General features: G+C 35.9%; 1 protein-coding gene and 1 pseudogene across 1 annotated transcript; one reads left to right on the forward strand and one right to left on the reverse strand.

Moving 5' to 3' along the window:
• Positions 1-1,684: 1,684 nt before the first annotated feature.
• LOC129891417 (uncharacterized) lies at positions 1,685-21,100 on the reverse strand. Its single transcript, XM_055966778.1, has 16 exons — positions 20,865-21,100; positions 17,862-17,929; positions 17,469-17,624; positions 17,221-17,388; positions 13,181-13,331; positions 11,748-11,827; positions 10,502-10,777; positions 10,280-10,423; positions 9,248-9,382; positions 8,918-9,016; positions 5,544-5,600; positions 5,114-5,318; positions 3,117-3,235; positions 2,869-2,937; positions 2,385-2,483; positions 1,685-2,261 (listed from the first exon to the last, which is right to left on the reverse strand). Exons 1-16 carry the CDS (start codon positions 20,980-20,982, stop codon positions 2,022-2,024), a joined length of 2,184 nt encoding a protein of 727 aa, XP_055822753.1. The 5' UTR covers positions 20,983-21,100; the 3' UTR covers positions 1,685-2,021.
• Positions 2,726-2,841, forward strand: LOC129893643 (U6 spliceosomal RNA; annotated as a pseudogene).
• Positions 21,101-22,150: the final 1,050 nt, after the last annotated feature.

The raw sequence follows: 22,150 nt of genomic DNA on the forward strand, positions 1-22,150 counted from the left end.
ATCCTCTCATGGGAGAATTAAACCATCAGTGAAAAGATTCGTTATTCGATCTATTGGAAGGCGATGAAACTAATATAGTATCATTAATCCTCCTGACATGCCTTTCGAATGAAACAATTATGAAATATTTAGGTCAGGTCTTGGGTCCAATAATCAGATCGATTACAACCTTTTTTCCTTATTTTTTTGTACTCTTTCACAAAGAAATTCCACGCCCACATTTTTTGGGCGAAAATAATCTTGGCCAAATAAATATTAAGTATTTTGAGACAAAAAAAGTATTTAACATCATATTTTTGATGAAATTTTTTTGTCTCCTTGTAAACTAGTGTAGAGTTAAAATCCATACAACTATTAGAATGGTAGAAGCTAGTAATGTTTTTACCATCAAAGGTTGCAGTGAGATACTAATTATACCTCTATAGCTAATTAAGGAATTCGAGTTCGAAAACTGAGAAAGAAAAGAAAAACTAATACCCAATTTAAATCTAAATGAAACCCCACCTATACTGTGTGCGTGCACATTAGAATCTACTGAGACTTTTTTCTGATAATCGAGAAATCTCCGAAGGCCACTAGCACACCATTCACAACTTGATAGATGATGAGTTCGCTCCTCTATCCTTCTCTATTTAAAAATTTTGGGGATTTCAAAGAGAAAAGGCCCAAAATTGTCCCTCACCTTTGAGTTAAGACTCAAAGTCATCCTTGAATTTTCATATGGAATACTAATAGTCCCTCATGTTTGCAACATTGGTGCACTTTTGGTCCTCTCCAAATTTTTGCCTATTTTTTAAAATTAATTTTGTCTACAATTTTATATGTGAAATGTTCAATCATCTTTTTATATATATTTAGTAGTAATAATAACTCCATGTAAGAGAAGGCTAAAGAAGAACACCTTATCCTGTTCAGAAGGAATATAATTTAAGCCAAACTAAGAAAACCTTGACATATGACATTGCAAGAAAAAAAAATTGTACTATAACGTGAAATCGACGTGATGAACCTCTTGAATTATAATTGCAATAATATTTCTATTAAACAGAACAAGGTATTTTTCTTCTCACATTCTCTCACATTAAATTATTATTTCTACTAAATATATAAAAAGACAATTAAACATCTCATACATGAAATTGTGGACAAAATCAAGGGAAAAGGCTCAAATATGTCTCGAACTTTGAGAAAAAACTTATTTATGTCATTCATTAAAAGTTTGTCTCATTTATACCATTTTCATTTGAGAAAAAACTCATCCATGCCATTATTTGTTAACGAAAATGGCATATATGAGCCAAATTTTTAACGTATAATATAGATGAACTTTTTCTCAAAGTTTGATGGCATATTTAAACCTTTTTCATTTTAAATAATAATTTAGTTAATGATGTGACCGAATCATAATTGACCACATGTATAAAATAGTTTTGCAAAATGAAAAATATTTTTAATTTATAAATAATGGTATGGATGAGCCTTTTCTCAAACGGAAATGACATAAATGAACCAAACTTTTAACGAATGACATAAATGAGTCTTTTCTCAAAGCTCGATGACATATTTGAGTAATTTCCCCAAAATCAATATTAAAAAATAGGCAAAAGTTTGGGAGTGACCAAAAGTGCACCAAATGTGAAAATTCAAGAATGACTTTAAGGCTTAACCCAAAGATAAGAGACTATTTTGGGTTTTTAACAAGGTTCTGTATTATTTTCAAAACACAATATTTATATGATCTAGCAAAGCCTCATATGTCCCACACTGGATGGCTATATTTTACATGAAGTATTTGATTGTTCCTTTCCCCAAATTACAATATTACATCATTGGAAATGATAAATAAATAAATAAATAAATGAAAAGAAAAAAATGTAGATATCAAAGAAAAAATGGACTACATCATCCAATGAGACCTAAGAATACTTCAAAACTGGAGATCAAGAGAAGATTCTCACTTTCAAGATCTCTTCACAACAGTGAAATGATGACAAAATTTGGAGATGAAAAGTAGTTCATCTTCAAGATCTCTTCACAACAGCAGTGGCAAAGAAAGGATGGTGGCTGAACTCGAATTGAACCTTAAGTGATGCGTCAACAGCACCTAGCCGGGAAATAAGACTCAGCGCAACACTGTTATGTTCAGCTACCTGTTCTATACGACGAAGCTCTGCCATTTTATCCGAATCATTAGCAAAATTGCTCCTTAGCTCCTTTGCTATTCTCTGAGTTTCTTTGAAGCAGTTGTACATAGACATGTTCTGCATAATTAGAGTTTCATGTTACGCGAAGACCAAGTTTTGCCCAGAAAAAAAAGAAAGAGCAAGTAATATATACAATAAAAAGAAAAACTGGAAAGGAAATATTTGTCAAGGATAACTCACAGATAGACGAGCATGAACAGTTGTCTCCTCGAATGAATAATATGAGACATGATCGGGCAAGCAAGCTTTCAGAAGCAACTCAAAGTGCTGGACAAACCTCTGAGAAGAATTGCAAAATTCGTCAACAATGGAAATGTATATCCTGTCACTACTAGACAAACATATCAATGAGAACAGATGTAAGCACTGAGCAACAATGGATGACACTTTCTTTGTTATATTTTTGGGGGTCATCTGAATATTATGTAGGTCAAGGTCCATGTGTAATTATTGTAGCAAGAATCACTGCAAAATCTAGCTAACAAGGTCTTATGTTAAGAAAGAAAATGGTAACAAGATTTGAGTTTGAAGTAGACAGGACTCAAGTATTAAAATTGGAGCAATACAGAGAAGGTTAGCATGGCTAGGCCCGTGCACAAGGATGATATGCACAAATGGAGTGCCGGTCCAAAAAAAAAGTCATGACAAATATGAGAAGGCACACCTCATGCTCACTGTTGAAAGGTCCTGTGCTGAGATAGATTTGCCGTTCATTCCTCAAAGCTGCAAGCATCTGGAGGAAGCAATAACCAATAAGTTCTCAAGCAATAGAATCAATTGTAAGTTTAACCAAAAATCTCACTGCAGTGTGCAGATATGAAAGAGATGGTAAAACCAAAACGGGAGAAACGATTTTGCAGGCTATGGGCATTAGTGAAAGCATCATAACAAAATCGAAAAAAAGCTAATTACCATGGTAAGACCTTCAGCAAGATATACATGGCACTGAAGAAGCAAAATTGCAGGTGGGAGTTGATAATCTTTTCCCCCATCTTTCACCAAATCTCTTTTCTTCTTCCCTTTCCTTTTACCTGATACAAGTCAAATTTTTAGATCATGTCCTATATAAGGTAGGGGTAAGGTCTGCGTGCACTCTACCCTCCCCAGATCTCACTGGGTACGTTGTTATTGTTGTTGTATATTTGTTCTATATCCGTGGATGAGTTGCAATGCTATTAAAGGAGTGGCAAGCAGATGCAATAGTATAAAGTTCTCAGAGTAATAATGTAAACTAGAGCATCTCTTTTGCCCTGAAGGGAAACAAAAAAAGAAACCAGAGAATGGGGAAGTCAACAAAAAAATGTCAACTGCGTGTCGGTACATCATTCTCCATGCTTTCTATCTCTATTTTTCTCACTCCAGCTCTCCAACTTAATACCTGAACATTCAATATCTCTTGCTAACTATTGCCTCAGCATATCAATAGTCTACATTATGACTCAACTAATTTAGCTCCTTCTCCAAGGGACTTCAGATATGGGCATTTAGATGGGTTGGGTTGTACCAAGTCTGAAGTCTTCCACAAAAGGTAGCCATCAACTGATTTTACCTCAAGTCAACGATTTTAGTGATTTATTATGGGAAATAGTAAATTCCTTTCGAAACTATTTAATAATCCTTAAACGAGAATCAGTAACTTAGAGATCAACTTGGAAACAGCCTCTGGCAGAAATGCAAGGCAAGGCTGCGTACAATAGACCCTTGTGGTCAGGCCCTTCCCCGGACCCCGCGCATAGCGGGAGCTTTAGTGCACCGGGCTGCCATTTTTCAGTAACTTAGAGATCAAATAAATGTTTGTATTCTTAACCAACTACACCCCAATCATGAAATAATTTGTACTCAGCACTGCCTATTCAGAACACTCTCTCTCTATACACACACACACACACACACACACACACATATATATATAGTTAGCTTGTACACACCTCAATTATTCCACCAAATACCTGCTACCTATAGAGGTGGACCTACTTTTGAAGGTGGCGGGTGCACGATTACATTCAATATAAATCTATCACTGGTTATAAATATGTTGTAGGGGCTATGTATATCCAACAATTGATCTGGTCTCTCTGTATATGCACAATTCTTAAAGATATTAAGTATAATACAAATTTCTGAAGTTTTTGGGTGTCGGTGCACCAGTTCAGGTACTGGATAACTATGCCACTAAGGCTAAGTAGATGCAAAACAATCACCTAGTGTTATTTTATCTCTGCTATAATTTGAACCCTGATCTCCAACATTTGCACCCACTTCAGTGGCCACTAAGCCACAACCATACGTGCAGTCAACACTCAATAACTTACATATGATAAAGCCACAATTGTTAATTTCATTAAGACCTCTACGCCATCTAGATATCAGATGTAAAAACATTTTAATGATTCAACTCATGCCTTCACAACTTTTTGGTTGAATACAATCTGAGTCAAACCATTACTTTCATCATGAAAAATGAGATGTCAATGACCTTTTTTTCCTTTTTTCTCTTCCCTCTGATTTCTTTTATTTTTTGGCATTCTAGATAATGGCAGGTGATCTAAATGACATAACACTCCAGCTTTATTCAACCATCCAGCAAAAAGTCCTCCTAAACAAACAATTCAAGAAACCTCAACAGGGAAACAGTGATATATCTAAAATTATTTCAGAATCTCTATAAGTCAGCGCACTAATGACAAGAATCTTAAAGCTTCAACCAGTGAATCAATTTGAACGAACTTGGTACAGAAAAGGAGAAAGCTATTATCCAAAATATCTAGCCCTTGTACAACAAAACTTTCAGTAGGAAACTAGAAATCTACATACAAGGTTACCAAGGATGTAGATCCAGATTGCTTGTTCGAGAGACTTACACCAACAACAAGGGAAAAAAAGATGGTTGGAACAAGCAGCATTCTTACCGATTTCATTGCTGGTCATTACCCTCATATGTGTTTTCTCCGCAAGCTTGATCAGGATAATATACATGTACCAATAGACCATACAATATTCACCAGTAGAATACAAGTCTAATTCAAATCCCAACATCAGGAAACGGAAAGCAATCCAGTATGTTTGCTCCTCCACCCATATGAGAATGTGTCTGCATATCTTCATGCAAATATTCTGCGACAAAATTCAGAAAATGAATAATAGTCTTCGTAAGAGAAATGTTCACTGAGAAGATGAGAGATCAAGAAAGATCATATTTCTCCACTTTGAAGAAATAGCACAAAGTGGAACCCACAGAAGCAAGAGCTACTTTACAGGTCCTCAAGAGCCATATTTCATTTTAGAAAGCTATTATTACAAACCCTCAAATAATATTCTGCAGTTGCAGAGGATATTCACCTCATTACTTGAAGTGGCTGAGAAATCTCCGCACTCTTTCCTAAAAGCCAGTTCCAGCTAAGGAGAAATCAAAGAAACAAATTCAGAATTCAGTTCACAGGAAGGCGATTAACAAAAGAAATAATATAGATGACACAGTTGCATCAACAGAAACAGAAGCGTATACTTTAAACAAGTTTGACATTACTCAGCACCCTAGAAGATTTTACGAAATCCAAACAGTAAAAGAAAATAATACAGATGACCCAGTTTCAGCAACAGAAACAGAAACCTCTACTTCAAACAAGTATGGCAATAAAGCAAAACTCAGCTTTCCAGTTTTACACATGCCTTGATAGAAACCAATGTTATGAACCTAAATAGGAGGGGTTTGCTTTAACCAGAAATCTGATTCCATTGCACACCAGAAAATGCTCAGTCAGAGAACTTAATATGTCAATATATAAAGAGAGAGGAGAGAGAGAGAGAGACGAGTTTGCAGGCAATAAGAGGAAAAAATACAGCAACCACTTTGTAAAGTGGAGAGGTGAAGTGAAGATTTTTCTGCAGAAATTAGTCGACTTCTTTTGGCGTTTCTGCTTCATTTCTATCAGATCGAGCTGAAATTTGAACAGAGGGTTCCTTGCATCTTGATCTATGATTAGAAACTGACAGATCACAATTTGGACTCCTATAGCTCCAGATTTTCAGCTGAGAACAGACTGAGTTTTTGGTGATTTCTCGCTTTTCTTGGTGCAAACTTGTAGTGATCATTGCTCTGTGTTTGGCACTTGTTCTGGGACCATTTTGGAGAATTTTTGTAACACTCTTGTTGATTTAGAGGAGCTTATGTCCCGTAACTTTTTACTCTTCATATTGAAGAGGGTTTTCCTTTGATTTATTTTTGCATTGCCATATTATTTGTGGGTGTGTATAGTTGCTGCCCGCTCTTTTTTTTGCTTGTGCTTGAGGTCTCCTCTTAGTTCAAATAAATTAGGGAAATTCACACTTGGTATTTCTTTCACTGTTACCTTAGTCGTGCATTCTTGTTGCTTGTTTTGCCCAACAAATTGGTATCAGCGCCAATGGTTCGGAGAGACAAGTATGGAGATCGTGGAGTATTGGTGTGGGGCCCGACTTAGCGTCTTTGCCGTCTAGGGGCCGGTTTGCTTACTTTTTCCCATAGCTTTGGAGACGCATACACAAAAAAGAATCCAATAAGCTTTGATGGCATAAATACTGGATGGTGTGGGTGACACACAGTCAATCTCCGAATACGCTCATGAATGGTGATGAGCCACGTGGAACTTAGTTCAAATAGGTAATCGTTGGGTATGTGTGAACAAAGTTCCACATGGAAAGTAGAGAAGGAAAAAGAAGCCACTAATAAGATGTTGGATACTCTTAATGGTACAAGGCCTTTTGGGGAAAATCTTGCGGCTTGATCCAAAGAAAATACTTTTTTTTTGATAAAGGTAACAGTTATATTAATATCAACAGGTATACTACACCAGAAACTGTGTAGTCCCCCTCAAAAGTAGGTCACTTACAAAATGGGCTCCTATATGTTAAAATACTTGTAACTGACAAGAACATCAAAAATATCTTCCGTTTGTCCTAACAGATTCTGTTTACACCAAAAATAATAGAGACCTAGACAGTTCATTTTAAACTTCTGAATGCTGCATAACTTGCCCTCAAAATATCTCTGATTCCTTCCTTTCTGTCCAGACAGACCACCAAATACAAGTTGGGACAATCTTCCATCTCTCCTCTCTTCTAGCTGCATTGCCATCACTGTTCCAGTAGTTTAACACTTCTTTGATTCTTCCAGGCATCACCCATTTTATCTTCCTCAAGTTGATGAAGATTTTCCATAGCTGATCTGTCCATTTACAATGCAAGAAAAGATGACTAATTGTCTCTGCCTGTTCATTACAAAGGTAGCATCTGGAGCATAATTGTATACCTCACTTGATCAACTTTTCATGTGTCAGAACTATTTCTTTAGCCAATAGCCAGGTGAAGCATGCTACCTTATAAGGTACTTTGACTTTCCAGATCATCTTCCATGGCCAAGAGCCCACCTAATTGTCACACAAACTGAAATCTCTGTAAGCAGAATTTACAGAGAACTTCCCTTTGTTGTCATACTACCAGATCTGGCTGTTCTCTTCTACTGAGAAACCATTGAAGTGGAATAGAATTTGGAAGAACTCTGCTACCTAATCAATCTCCCTATCATTTGAGAGTATTCTAAAGCTGAGATTCCATCCTTGTCCTGTCCACATGTCAGCCACTAACGCTTCTTGTTGTTGGCATAGGTTTAATTCTGGAAATAGGTATTTCAGTGTATTACCTCCAATCTAGTTATCATTCCAAAAGGATATTTTCCTTCCATTCCCAACTTTGAATCCCACTTTAAGAATACCTTTGTATTGTTTTACCCCAACATAATGTCCATTCACTCCCTTTGGGTCCTTTTGATACCATAACTCAATAATTCGTCTTTTAAGACAAATTAAGGTTCTCTAAAACTAGAGGTTCTCTACATTTTCTAAAGGTATAGAAATCACCAAACAAGAAGGGGAATGTTAGCGCAACAGTAAGAGCTCTCACCGTGAGACCAGAAGGTCACGGGTCCAAGGCATGGAGACAACCTCTTGCAGAAATGCAAGGTAAGTCGGCCTACAATTAACCCAATGTGGTCTAACCCTTCCCTAGATCTTGGGCAGGCACTTAGTGATCAAGTTGCCCGTTTTTAATACAAATCTACAAGCAAACATCTAAATATCATTAAGCTAGCGACTAAGAATTGAGACAACTACCAGTTTACTTTTTTTTTTTGAAAAGGACAAATACCAGTTTACTAAAATGAGTACTACTCTCGAATCAGGGCAAAACATACACATTTGAGCAATTTCTAAGTTGTATATCTACTCTTTAACAGCAAATGAATATTGTTAATTAAATTGATTCCAACTAACACCTTAACAGATGCATCCTGCATTTATCAGCAGTTTACTTATTTTAACTTACCATGTAAGCACAGGATCTCAAAGCAACCTTAGGAAAAAACACACCTAAGTAAACCATCATTAAGACAGATATTTGTTCATATTCCACTTGCATTCCACACCAATCATCATGCTCAAATCTAAGTAAGATAACATTTCAAGGACTGGTTTACTCATTATACGTTTTTTTATCCGCCAACTTGAACAAGCAAAGAGTTCAAATTCTACTTCTCCTTTAGCATCTGAACATGGAGGAACCAAAGACGCAGGCCAAAAAATGTATGAAAGTAACGATCACGATCAAAAAGAATGAGACAAATACACAAGAATACAAATGGAATAAGAAACAGCATTTCGACAAGTGTATACTGTTCAAACCTGTACGTGTATAATGCGCCAATCTTGCAAAATCTTTCCAAGTTTACGCCTTTGCCAGGAAATGTTGGTACAAAGAACTCGAAGCAAAGTGATTAACAACTGTTTTAGACAAAAACATGTTTTTAATGGCGACAGACCTCATTAAATAGACTAGGCAAATGGAATTTGATAAAAGCAGAAAACTAGCCCCTATTCAGTGACAAATAAAACCCAAAACAGATCAGTTCGACATTTTACGAGTACCAATAGGCACAGAAAAGTTTGAGGATAGATTTTTTATCAGAAGCCCTGGACATAGAAATTATCTCCCTTTAATAAATTCATGCTTACTTGCCCAAGCTGTACAACAGTTTCGTTCTTCTGAATATCATGGTGCTTCGCCACCTCAGGTAACAAAGAAGCTTTACAAATCACAGCAAAGACAGAATCACGCCCATAAAGCTTCCCATCTTGAACCAGCAAATGCTGTTGATTGGTCTTTCACATGAGAATGTCATTGTGAAAAGATAAAAATATATCTTAAAGTTCAACAAGTTAAAAAAGTGAACTTGGATCACTAATTCTGCTACATACAATAGAAGTCAAATCATAACCGGTATATGAACCATAAGTTATGAACCTTCAACCCCACAACCACCCCTCTGGGTGAATAATAAATGAGTAATCTTCTGGAGAAATATTTTTCTTCATGTGAATTCAGATAGAAAATATCCTTGTAATTCTTGATAACTCGAAAAGCTAATGCCAACCTTTTGCATCATAACTACAACGCTTATTCAGTCATAAGATGACCCAATAATAATTAATATTATGCAAAAACTTCAACTAAATTTAAATATCAGAGTTCCCAAAACTTGTAGAGAAAAGATGAGCATAATAGGTTAACAGATATCCTTGTTATTGGACAAATTTCCAATCATGTCATCACCACAAGTACCAAGATGCATTAACATGAAAATGTGAGTTATCTTCTGCATATGTTAGCAAAATCATTGACATTGGGAGCAGAAAAATATAAACCTTCAATCCTGTACAGTTCACTTCATGGCTTAATAACTTGGCCTAAATTTAAGAAATACCTTTTTATGAACTCTAAGATCCATTCTTCAGGTATATAGACCGACGGGCGACAATGATTTAGAACTACATAAATACTTAGTATTTCTCTCCCTGCACAAATTGTTCTTTGGACTATAAGAGTAAAGACAGCAACTTAATGTGGGATGTTCTAAGAGTTGCCTACATCAGCTTCCCATTTCAGGGACTAAGCCATGTTGAATTAACAAGAATAGAACAGGCAAAATTGATGAGCACAATGTTCAGAAATGGACGCATGCAGAATTTATATGTGCTAGAAATTACCTGGAGATGAGCTCTAGCAACCAATTCTGGTTGAAACTTTTGAAACTCGACCACAAATCGTAAAACACCTTCAAAGACTGGATCTAAATTGTAGGAACATATGATCTCTAGCTCATGAAGTAGCTTTTGGAAATATTCAGTTGCCTGGTAGAAGAATACAAACATGATTTGCTGTACTACTTGGATCAAAGCAAGGTGCTTGTGTGCTTTTTCACGCCTTACCTTCTTCCAGCTAATTGTCTCGATAGCACGAGGTGGAGTTGGAGCCGATAATCTACTATTTAAGGTAGAATCAAACCCAACAGGTTGACAACCTGAAGCAGTTGTTTCATTTTTCTTTCCATCTTCCAAAGTTCCTGGTGCATTGATAGACCTCAAGAATTCTGCTGACTTAATCATTGATTCTACCTCTTCAAAGCAACAAGCAATATGTTTCTTTGCCAATTCCAAACCTCTGCCTTGTGGTCTCTTCATATTTGTCACAACATGGTAAAAGTGCTGGAAACCCAAAGGAACAGCAGTGACCTTTCTCAGTTAGGCCGGGTGACATACATTAGCTATTTACAAAATGAATAGAAAGGTGCAAAGATGTAGAATCACTACGCCTTATTCATTTGTTCATTAATCAACTGTGGGATGAACCAGCAAGACTCTAAGGATTTTACATAGATCCTCCTAATCGCCAGCCCCTGAGGACCCTAGCTTTTCCCCTTTCCTAAAGGTTAGGTCACTTCTAAATGGATAAAGCTGTCCATTATTTTTGATCTCTTGGTAAATATTACCGACCGACCCTTGACTCAAAAGCTAACAAGCTCCTTGAGTCATCCAGGTCTTTCTCGAGTAAAAAAACAAAATACAACTAAAAAATGGTTTTCATCAGGGCTGTATCTGGGTTTACCTCTGGGTCAATGACAATACCTATAACTAAACGTGGGGATAAAATAATCCCGGGATTATTATCCTTATCCCACCAATCAAATGACCCATTACAGTTATTTCACTAATAAGAACTTATCTGTTTTAAACCTCTAATCTAACAATCTGATACTAAACAGTTAACATTTTAATAATCATTTATATGATTCATATGGATCCAGTGGAACTCAAAAAAATCTTGGGCTTGGGTTACTTTTTCCCCTTTTGATAAATGGGCTTCAGTTACTTCCTAATTTATCTTCTTTTGAACAAAGGTTACTGAATTGGAAGTCAAAATCGGATATACCATCATCAACTTTGGTGATGGCATACAAAGGTAGAAGCCAAAATCAATCGGAGGGAGAGAGAATGCAGAAGAAAAGACATAGAGAGCCATGAAACCTGGTGAACAAGTAAAAACATCTCTACATCCTCAAGACGATTATCAATCTCTAGCTTAATAGAGTGAAATGATACATATATTTTAGAGAAGAAAAGTGGCAGCAAGACCTATATAACAGAATTTTATTGAAATAACAACACAGAGTAAGACCTTACGAAAACGTAATCGGCATAACAAAGATTTGCAGAATCCTTCCTCCAAATCAGGGTTATTTTGTAATGGTTCTATATCTGCACAAAAGATAAGCAACATATAAGAACATTTGGTGGTCAATGGGATTAGCATAGTTGACGTTTCACTAAGCTCCTGCAGTTTTCTCCATGAGAATGAGACTCTTTGACCACGTCATGCTTTTTAAACTTACAATTTTCAGAAAATATGAAGTGTTTTTTCCTTAATAGAAAAGGGCTTTGGTCATGAGAAGTAAAGAGTGTCAGATATTAGAGGACCAGACTTAAACTAATACAAGGATAAAAATCTAAACAAATAAAAGACCCGAAATAGTTCTTAACAGTTAGACTTAAACTAATACAAGGATAAAAATGTAAACAATTAAAGAACCCGAAATAGTTCTTAACAGTTACGATTCTGGCAAAATTACATTATCAGAAATCCTGATAATACCAAAGCTTTCATGGTATTAAAAAGATCTTGATTAAAATAGCTGTCTAATGCATTCTTACCCAAAAGATGCACCGCATGTCCATAACTAATGCAAGCATTATGACCTTTTTAAAGGCTCAAAGTCTACCCTTGCTATATTTATGGGGAAATATTTCATCATGTTAGAAAGCTGGGAAAGCTAAGCTTTATCAGATTTTAGGACCATAATGTTTTGCACAATATAATACACCTGGAAGACAAAGTTTGAAGGCTACCTCATTGTAATAAATTTACAATCAAAGTTTCCCAAGTGACAGCACAAAATTTTCCGTTTCTGCAAGACCAATTCCAAAATGGGGAAAAATAAAAGAAGAAAAAGAATATATGCTGGCTCTTGCTAAAAGGGCAATACAGCGTCACTCAACAAGACAAACTTCAACACTTTCTACTTTATAGCAAGGGAAATATCTCATGATCAATAGTAACATGATGCCTTCAATTTGCAAGCTTTTTTGTGGTGATAATAGCATTATGATACCAAGAGGAGACATGGTAGAGCTCCTCTCTCAAATGATTTTAGGCATTATGATGTTAAATACAAAGTAACAACTCAGACTTCAAAAAGTAAAAAAAAGTGGTGAAATATTTGGAACAATTTCTATTTTCCTGAAGTCAGCTGAAAGATTAGAATTGAAGTTTGTCTGCCAAGCCACCATCACCACCACCAACAACAACATACCCAGTGTAGTCCCACAAAGTGGGGTTAGGGAAGGGTAGAGTGTACGCAGATGAAATATTTCTTCCATTTTTTAGATGAGGCAGAAAGTAATATCATTCTTCCTTTAGCATCGAAAAAGCGGGAAAGCACAAAGGACAAACTGTTATGCACTATCTAGTATCTATCAGTAACAGAAAGCAGAGCTTTTTCACGTCTAAATTATTTTATATTTAAGGTTGCTCTCACCATGCACAATGACTACCTTCTGTAACTCTCTTCTTAGACAATGTAGCTTTACAAGCCCGTAATTGACGAGCAATTGTTTCTTCGACTGCATGTAGCATTGTCAAACATTTTTCATCTCCATCTACCTTTAGAGGAAGGCCATGTGTCATAGTGAAGAGATCTTCCTCCTGACAGAAAGATAACAACAAAGCAATGATAATCGACAACAAAAACAAAATCCGGGCACTTACTTAAAGAACATAACTGAGTGCTTTTAGTAGAAAGGAATATTCTTATTAGTATGGGGACCAAATATCCTTAAACTTAAGACAGAGACAAGTTACTTCAACAAAATTGCAGATCAGCAAACGGATATTAAGAAATTGACCTATTTCATAACGCCGCATAAAAGAAAGAGACAACGCCTTCCTATCACTTTGAGTCATGCTACACTTTTAATATTCTACTCTTAGCATCCACTGTCCCCACACATAGAGATAATGTTTATAGCAGTCAGATTAAGATGAGGAAAGATGGGATTCTTGGCATGAGTTGCGTCGAAGGTGAAAACCCTTTTGTTGTTTGATTGCATCTCCAAAAACACTTGGTGCTTTGGTAGAAATTGGGGACAAGAATACAAAGTTCTTTCATAGGCAAGAACTTTGTACAATCAATAGAGATAGAGATTGTACAATCAATAGAGATGGTGAGAACGGTGCACGAGGGAGAAAGGGGCCATTGTGCGCTTCTACACCTTCCTATCACTTTGAGTCATGCTACACTTTTAATATTCTACTCTTAGCATCCACTGTCCCCACACATAGAAAGAGAGACAACGCCTTCCTATCACTTTGAGTCATGCTACACTTTTAATATTCTACTCTTAGCATCCACTGTCCCCACACATAGAGATAATGTTTATAGCAGTCAGATTAAGATGAGGAAAGATGGGATTCTTGGCATGAGTTGCGTCGAAGGTGAAAACCCTTTTGTTGTTTGATTGCATCTCCAAAAACACTTGGTGCTTTGGTAGAAATTGGGGACAAGAATACAAAGTTCTTTCATAGGCAAGCTACCCCGAAAAGGAACATTGTACAATCAATAGAGATAGTGAGAACGGTGCACGAGGGAGAAAGGGGCCATTGTGCGTTTCTACACTCAATTGTACAAAGACCAACACTAGGAAGGATAGAATTTAATCAGAAAGAAGTTGACGAAATGGCTAGATGGGGATATCTTGGAAAGGAAGTGCTGGAAAAAGTGGAGAATTCTGCATGAACTGAGGATTCACTTTGACTTTTTTCATGTTACCAGTTTCAAGAAATAACTTTTAGTTTCTTCAGTGTTGGGACATGGTGAAGGACGAGAGTTAGGAAAGTGCCTTGATGCCACCTTCATAACAATAATACGGACGAATGATTGAACAGTAAAATTTATTTTTGATAAGCAGTAACTTTGTTGATCGAGCTATAAAATCAAAGACTGCAAACCTATTAATCTAATGACAAGCATCTATAAGCAGTCTTATCAAAGGCAAAAACTGTAGAAGTTGTGAGGTTCTGGGGGCTTTAGGCTTAAGCATGACCAAAGCACCAATTTCAGTGCAAGGCGCAAGTGAAGGGACAAATAAAGATAATGTAATACAAGAAAAAAGTATATGGACAAAAAAAGTGAAAAAACTACTCAAGTTCAAAAACCATTTTAAATCCTAACATGGAAATTTAACTTTCTGGTTAAGTTGCTAATTTTCTTATCCTAAATTTCTAATTTCTTTTTCCTAATCATTAAAATATAATATTCTCTTATCAATTAATATCACTTTGTCAACTACATTTTATTATATAGCGCCACCTTCTTCAGCATAGAGCCTGTATAATACAGTGTTCTTAAAAGCGAGCGCTCCATCGCATAATGGGAGAAGCGAAGCAACAGGGTTGTGCTTTACTGCGTTGAAGCGAGGCGATATTGAAGAAGCGAGCGCTTCTGTCCAAGAAGCGAAAAGCGCGTTTTTAATAAAAGCGATAAAAGGCTCGCTTAAGCGAGATAAGCACTAACTAGGTTTTTTTTTTAATTTCTGTGAAAATACTTACTTCAGTTTTTCCAAATATTTTCCCTCCTTAGTCAACTTCTGTGACTGTGCGACTGCTGCTAAGGTTAGTTCTTCTTCTCTTCGCCTCTTCTCCTTCTCTTTCTCTGCTGCATATGTTTCTCTTCTCTCTTCTTCTTCTCTTCTCTTCTTTTCAATTTTCTGTTTGTAATGATACTTAAGTAGCATTGCTCTGTTGTTTTTTTGGTCTGAATTTAGGTTTTTAGTTACTGCGTATGACTGTTTGTAATGCTACTGCCATGCTCTGTTTTTTTCTTTTTTTGTTTTGCTACTCTGTTCTGTCGCTATTTTTTTTCTTTTGTTTTTGTTGTTGTTATATGACTGAGTTATAGAACTGTTTTTTATTGTAGCAAGTTGTATATTCTTATTCGATGGCACAAAAAAGGGATCCAGCTTGGGCGTATGGAACTCCAATGATTGCTCCCTTTGTGATTTGTTTATGCATTTGCTTTATATGTTATGACTTATGAGGATTATTGACTATCTAGTTACTTTTTAATCTAAGAATTGAAAGATTTGCTTAATACGTTGCCTCTATTGAGTTCTTGATTATTTATCCATGCATATTTAATATTTTTTATTTTTTTACGAAATAGCGCTTTATTTGAAAAAAGTGTGCGCTTTGCTTCACGCTTCTCACTTCTGTGAAGCGAGTCCTCGTCACTTTTTTTCCGTTTCTCGCTTCTCGTAACACTGGTATAATAGAACGCATGAAGCGCTTCCATGCCTGCCGCAAAGTGCGCCTAAACAAGGGAAAGCGCCAACCTGCATTCCGCATAACTTCAGATCTTAACCATGCTTATAGTGAATCTTTAACAACATTGTCGAGAAGATCATTGCTAAGATACTTGCCAATAGACTAAAGAAGTTACTGCATGACACATTGTCAGTCTCTTCGAATGCATTCATGGAAGGAAGATACATTTTAAATATCACTTTGGCGAAGGAGCTATAAGAGGAGAAGCTGGATATTTTTTAAAAGACATACGATCGTGTGAATTCGGACTTCTTTAACTTAGCGAGGACGAACATGAGTTGCAGAGAGAGATGGAGGAAATGGATTGTGTTCCCCGTATCGACAGTGAGGTTACCCATTACCAGGAGCCTCAATGTTCTCTTCGCTAGTTCTAGATGCAGGGGAACATGCCATTTCCAATGCTATTCATCCTGGTAATGGAGGCGCCAAGTAAAATGATGCACAGAGCATTACAAAAATACTTGAAGGGCTTCACGACTAATGTGAGGGGAAGGACAGCCCAAGACTCTCACATGTACTGTTTGTAAATGATACCCTAGAGTTTTTTTTACGAGATGGGTCACAGGTACAACATACGAATAGGTGACATCGTGGTTCCAAGTGTTACCCAACTGAAGATCAACCGAAAAAGTGTGAAAATATCCCAGCATGTGAGGTGGACAACATTGAACAAACAACATGTGTTTTCAGTTGTAGTATCAGGTCACTACCCACAGCATAGAGCATACAAGGTTTGCCACCACGATCTTCAAATGACAATCGTGCAATTTGGGCTCCAGTATTAAAAGATCTACGAACATGCTTCTTTAACTTTCTTCATCACTATTTTAGGAAGAAAGTGAAGGATAAATGTTTCAGTCCCCCCTCCTAGGTGCAGAAATGGAGAACGCACCAACATAAGTTTGCATTTTAGAAAAGGGCTGCCTAGATTTATAAACTGATTCAAGAAATATTATATACATCAGTTTTTTGTTAGATAAGATCATGTTTTTTTAATAAGTAAAGGTCAAGTTTAAAAAGTAACAAGATGGTACAGAAGCAGAACAGGACTCATCTACCTCCCATACATCAGGCTAAACTATCATATTCATCAGTTAACTAATATAATAAATAGATCGCATTTTTCACCTTTCCTATAGAAGATTAAACTTGTCAGAACCATGTTCCATGAAGACACAAAATGATATACATTAACGAGTTGCATGGTGCTTACTTCATTTGTGCGTGTATCTGAGACTGTGCAAACAACCGCATTGCAGGTTGCACGCATGACTCTGCAATATGAATGTAGTAGCGCATGCGATGACGTTCTATCAGGCCTCAAAAGGTATAAGCAAGAAAAAACAGTTTGAGCCAGTGAACAACCTTTATGCCATGTTACCTGCATTCCCAATATATATCAGCCAAATACAAACTTCTTGCTCGACTAATCAACCGCTTTGTGTAAGAAGCTAGGAATACCTCACAAGCAAGAAGATGATCCATGATATCAATGATACCTTGAACATCAACTGTTTTGTCAAAACTCAAAGGAATAGGAGCAGCACCATACTCAATAGCTTCATCTACTGAATAGTATGTGCGTACCATGCCTGAATCCATCTTTGGGTCCATTATCTAGTACAAATTATGAAACATGTAAGTGCAACACAAAGATAGAGAGCATCATCATGAAGGAAAAACCAGTTCATCAATGTATGACAAAGTAACAACATATCAAGCAGGGTCTAGCAGATAAGATCCAAGAAGTCTATACTGCTTCATATAAGTATCAAGGAAAAGGGATGATTGGTATCATCCACAAGATAATCAGAGAATTGAAGAAAAAACACAAAATTGGAAACGCAACATTACCTCTAACGCCGACATGGCAGCAAAAAGATTAAATTTCTCCCCATGTATCAGCTCTCCATCTCGAAGATCTGTGACCAAATAATTTGAAACAAACCCACATAAGGCAGTTTTCTTCCTTGATTTACACAGATGTAGCATAATATTTGACCTCATAATGAATAACAAAATCCCAAGACCACATCAAGCTCACTAGTTAAATTCATAGCTTCATCAAAATTCTTTCCTGTCCTTCCAACTCAAATGCCACATCCAATATGATAATGCAAACTTCCTCCCCATAAAAGTGTAACGACCCATTAGATCGTTTTGAGAACTGAAGCTTTTTATTTCATAAAAAACTCGTCCCGTAAAGTTTTAATGGGTATTTTGGACTATTTGATAACCATAGTTATTTAGTTGAGGGGTAAATTTAAATAACCAATTAATTAATGGGCTAAAGTGGTAATTTATTTAATGTCCTATACCACTTGTTCAATACATATAAAAATATATTAATGGGATTTAGCTTTTATTTATTTATTAATTCATGATTAGTTGCCCTAATTAATTAGAAAAGAGAAAAGAAGAGAGGACGATTACCTGCTACGGCGTGGAACCAGATTTGCTGCAGGTAAGCATTCCATAATACAATTGAAAACTTGTCTCTTTCTGTTGAAAGATTTCAACTAGGGAGGGAGATGATGCAATCATCACATGATATGGTTAATGTTCATTGGGCCAAAAAGAAAGAAAAAAAAAAGGGAAAGAAGACAGTGTTACTTCCTGTTGCATAATTGTATATAAGAAGTCTCAATTTTATTTTATTTTCCTTGCAAACCTGCAACTGATCGAGTTTATGTTGTCCGTTAATATTTCTTTTTGTAACCGTAGGGGCAAAACATGAGGTGCACTTATAATATGCCCGTTAGTTTCTTAGAAGTCCGTGAGTGTTTCATAGTTAATTTGGTTTTGACATGCTGGTATATATTGAAATAGTAGGGATATTGTATTATATGAATATCATTAAATTTATGTTATTTGGAGGAATTAAGACTTAACCCTTGCTTAAGATTTAGGAATATGAGACTTGAGATATTAGTTGGTATCAAAATTTAGAAAATTAATTATAGATTCGAGTAAGTTTTTGGGTCTAGGCTAGACATATAGCAATATGGGTGTTGATAGACTCGTTTACTTACGAATACTATATACTTGATAGATTGGAAAAACGAGGCATCGAAGAAAGGAAAATCACCGGTGAATTAACTTGCTTGACTTCGATTCTTCGGTTGAGGTAGGTTATGGTTTTTATTCTATATCATAGATAGACTCTTAATAGTGATTGATATTCATTGAGTAATATGTGTGAAGTTTACTACGCATTTAATTGTTGTGGTTTGGATGGTTGATATGTTGTTGTGATTGGTCTAAAATCCCGAGGCCATGAAATCCATAATCTTGAACTTGCCCTATCAAAAATGGTGCCTTGAATAAAGAAGGCTTGATGAAATATTGTTAATGAAGTGGAATGTAATCATAAGGAATGATAAATTAATTATATTTGGATCGGGTGTCACGTTCCGACGGTATAATTGGATCGGGTGTCACGTTCCGACAAGGTATATTTGGATCGGGTGTCACGTTCCGACAAGGTAATATTAAAGGGAAATAAATTAAACTTACTTAATACTACCCAATCTCAAAAAACTCATATTTCAAAAGAGTGTGATGTGGAGGCTTGAGTCTTTATGTGTGATCTTGATATTATTGATTGGTTATGTAATTGTTCATTGGTTGCCACCTGTTAAGTGTTGTTGATTTTCCACTATTATTTTATGTATATTAATTTCTATTTTGAGTCGGCCGATGATACCTACTCAGTACATGTTGTCCTGTACTGACCCCTACTTGTATCTTTTCTTGTTTTATTTTGTGGAGTGCAGCGAGTGTTCTACAGACTTCGACTCGACCTCAGCTCTAGTCCGTCTCAAGTTCATCGGATTTAAGGGTGAGCTATCCTTCTAGCTCGTGATGGATTCTCTTAGTCATGACATGATGTCCTTAGTGTTCGGACACGAACTATGTCACTTATTTTATTTTAGTGTTTGACATTCTAGACTTAGTATTTTAGAATTATATGTCCTTGATGTGATGACTTTCAGATTTTGGGGAACGTTATGTAGTAAACTCTTGTGGATTGTTATTTCTTACTTTATAAGTTTGAGCTTCCGCGTTATTATTATACTTTATAAGTTGGGGTTCACATCGTTGGTTCTCCCACCTAGGAAGTTAAGTGTGGGTGCCACTCATGGCCCATTTTGGGTCGTGACAAAAAGGCACTGAAATGGTGTGGCCATAGTAGTCAGATCCCGACATAGGTAAATAGATTGGGATTTAGGTAAATTTCTTCCCATTTGCCCAAGTCTTAAGGGCATAATTCCCAAGCTGGTGGAAGGTAACACCACCGTTTTCAAGAAAAAAAAAGAAGGAAATGTCCTCTCTATAAGGATATTACTGACAAATTTTTAGATAAAAGTCTCTTCTTCGAAACCAACATTTGTATTCAACAAAGCTCCTTCTACTTCTCGTATCATTACGTCTCCCAATCTAATTGAATAAACAAATTGCAATACACCCAGTTTAATGATCCCCAATTCCTTCCGACACAAACATATTTTAACAAAGTATATAACAGATTGCAGCAACAAACTAACATCCATGATACCAAACGTGGTACCAGGGGCGGAGGCAAAGGGGTGCAAGGGGCTCCAAAAAAAACCTTCATTGAAATATTATACTATGGAAAGAGTGTAAAAAATAATTTTTTGAAGCATATCTATATATTGTTGAATCCCCTTGACATAAAAAATGTTTCTTTTTGAACAACATCAATATTTTCTAGCTGTACTTTACCCCCCCCCCCCCCACTTCCCTATAGTATCACATTCCAAACTTTTTATCCATAAAAACTCAAAACTTGAAAACCCAATACGTCAAATAAAGTGATTAAAAGGAGAAAGATACCATTACAGGCGAGCTGTAGAAGGGTTGAAGCATCAGCCCAAACCGTTTGTTCACCAGAAGGGATTGAAGGGCAAATTGGTACTTCTCTATCTCCTTCAGCTTCAGAAACATCAGCCATGTTTATCAAAGTGAAAAAAACCTATCTGGGTCTGAGCTAAATTGTTTAATGAATTCAGAAAGTTGAGATTCTTGAAACTAAAACAGTGATTACTATCACAGTTTTGGGGGAAAAAAGAGGAAGTGAAAGACAATTGGTCTGATTAATTTGGTAGGGCAAAGTAATGGGTCGGATCCTGTTGGACAAGGATATGGACCTTCATGACCCGATTAGTCCACTTTATTATTTTATTTTACTTTTGAGATAATTAAACAAAAAGGACCCTTTCGATCATAAATATTTACCCAAAATAACCCAATAAATAGTCATTCGGCACTTTTTAATTGATAGCGAAATGTAATTCGCATTTTCTTTTTCGCTCTTCTAGTTATCAATTATTTGTTCTTCTCCTCATCCTTCTTTTTTCCTATCCTCCTTCATCCTCCTCATCCGTGTTCTTCTTTTCCTATATTTAAAGCTCGACTTTAAAATTGAATGTGTACCAAACGTGAATCAAATCGAGTGAATAATATATCAAAGACTCGAAACATAAAAAAGAGTTTATATCTAAGTTTGAAAATTGTCTAGAGAAGACTTGAGTTGGTTAGGATTGAAAAAATTGATCGGCAATATATATTAAAAGACTCGAAATATTGAAAAGAACTCATATCTAAGTTTAGAGATTGTTCAGAGGAGACTTGAGTTGGTTGGAATTGAAAAAAAATGATTTGCAATGTATATTTTATTGAATCAACAATGCATATAGATGTATATATATCTCTGATATACAGTTATACATAATCTATACAAGAATATACATTATTTATACAATATCAATATATTATATTATTATATGTATATATCGATACATTACATATACATATAACCATTTTGTTTTGAAAATATTTTTGTTACATGTACATATATTGCTAATTTGGGTTATTTTTTATATAAATGAAAACTTGTCTATATTTGATGCAAATAAAACTACTTTATTATATATTTATAAAAATTTAGCCTTTATTTTTTCCTTCTTTCTTGATAAAATGAAAGAGAGAGAGTAGAAGGATATATAAGGTCCATTGGATGAGACCTGCCAATGGACCATTGTGGGCTACAATCTGATTTAAATGTGGGCTTTTTTCAAAAGATAAAAAGTTGGGGAAAATAATACTTATACCCAAAAAGA

The sequence above is a fragment of the Solanum dulcamara genome, chromosome 6 (assembly GCF_947179165.1).
Source record: "Solanum dulcamara chromosome 6, daSolDulc1.2, whole genome shotgun sequence".
NCBI classification, from domain to species: Eukaryota; Viridiplantae; Streptophyta; class Magnoliopsida; order Solanales; family Solanaceae; genus Solanum; species Solanum dulcamara.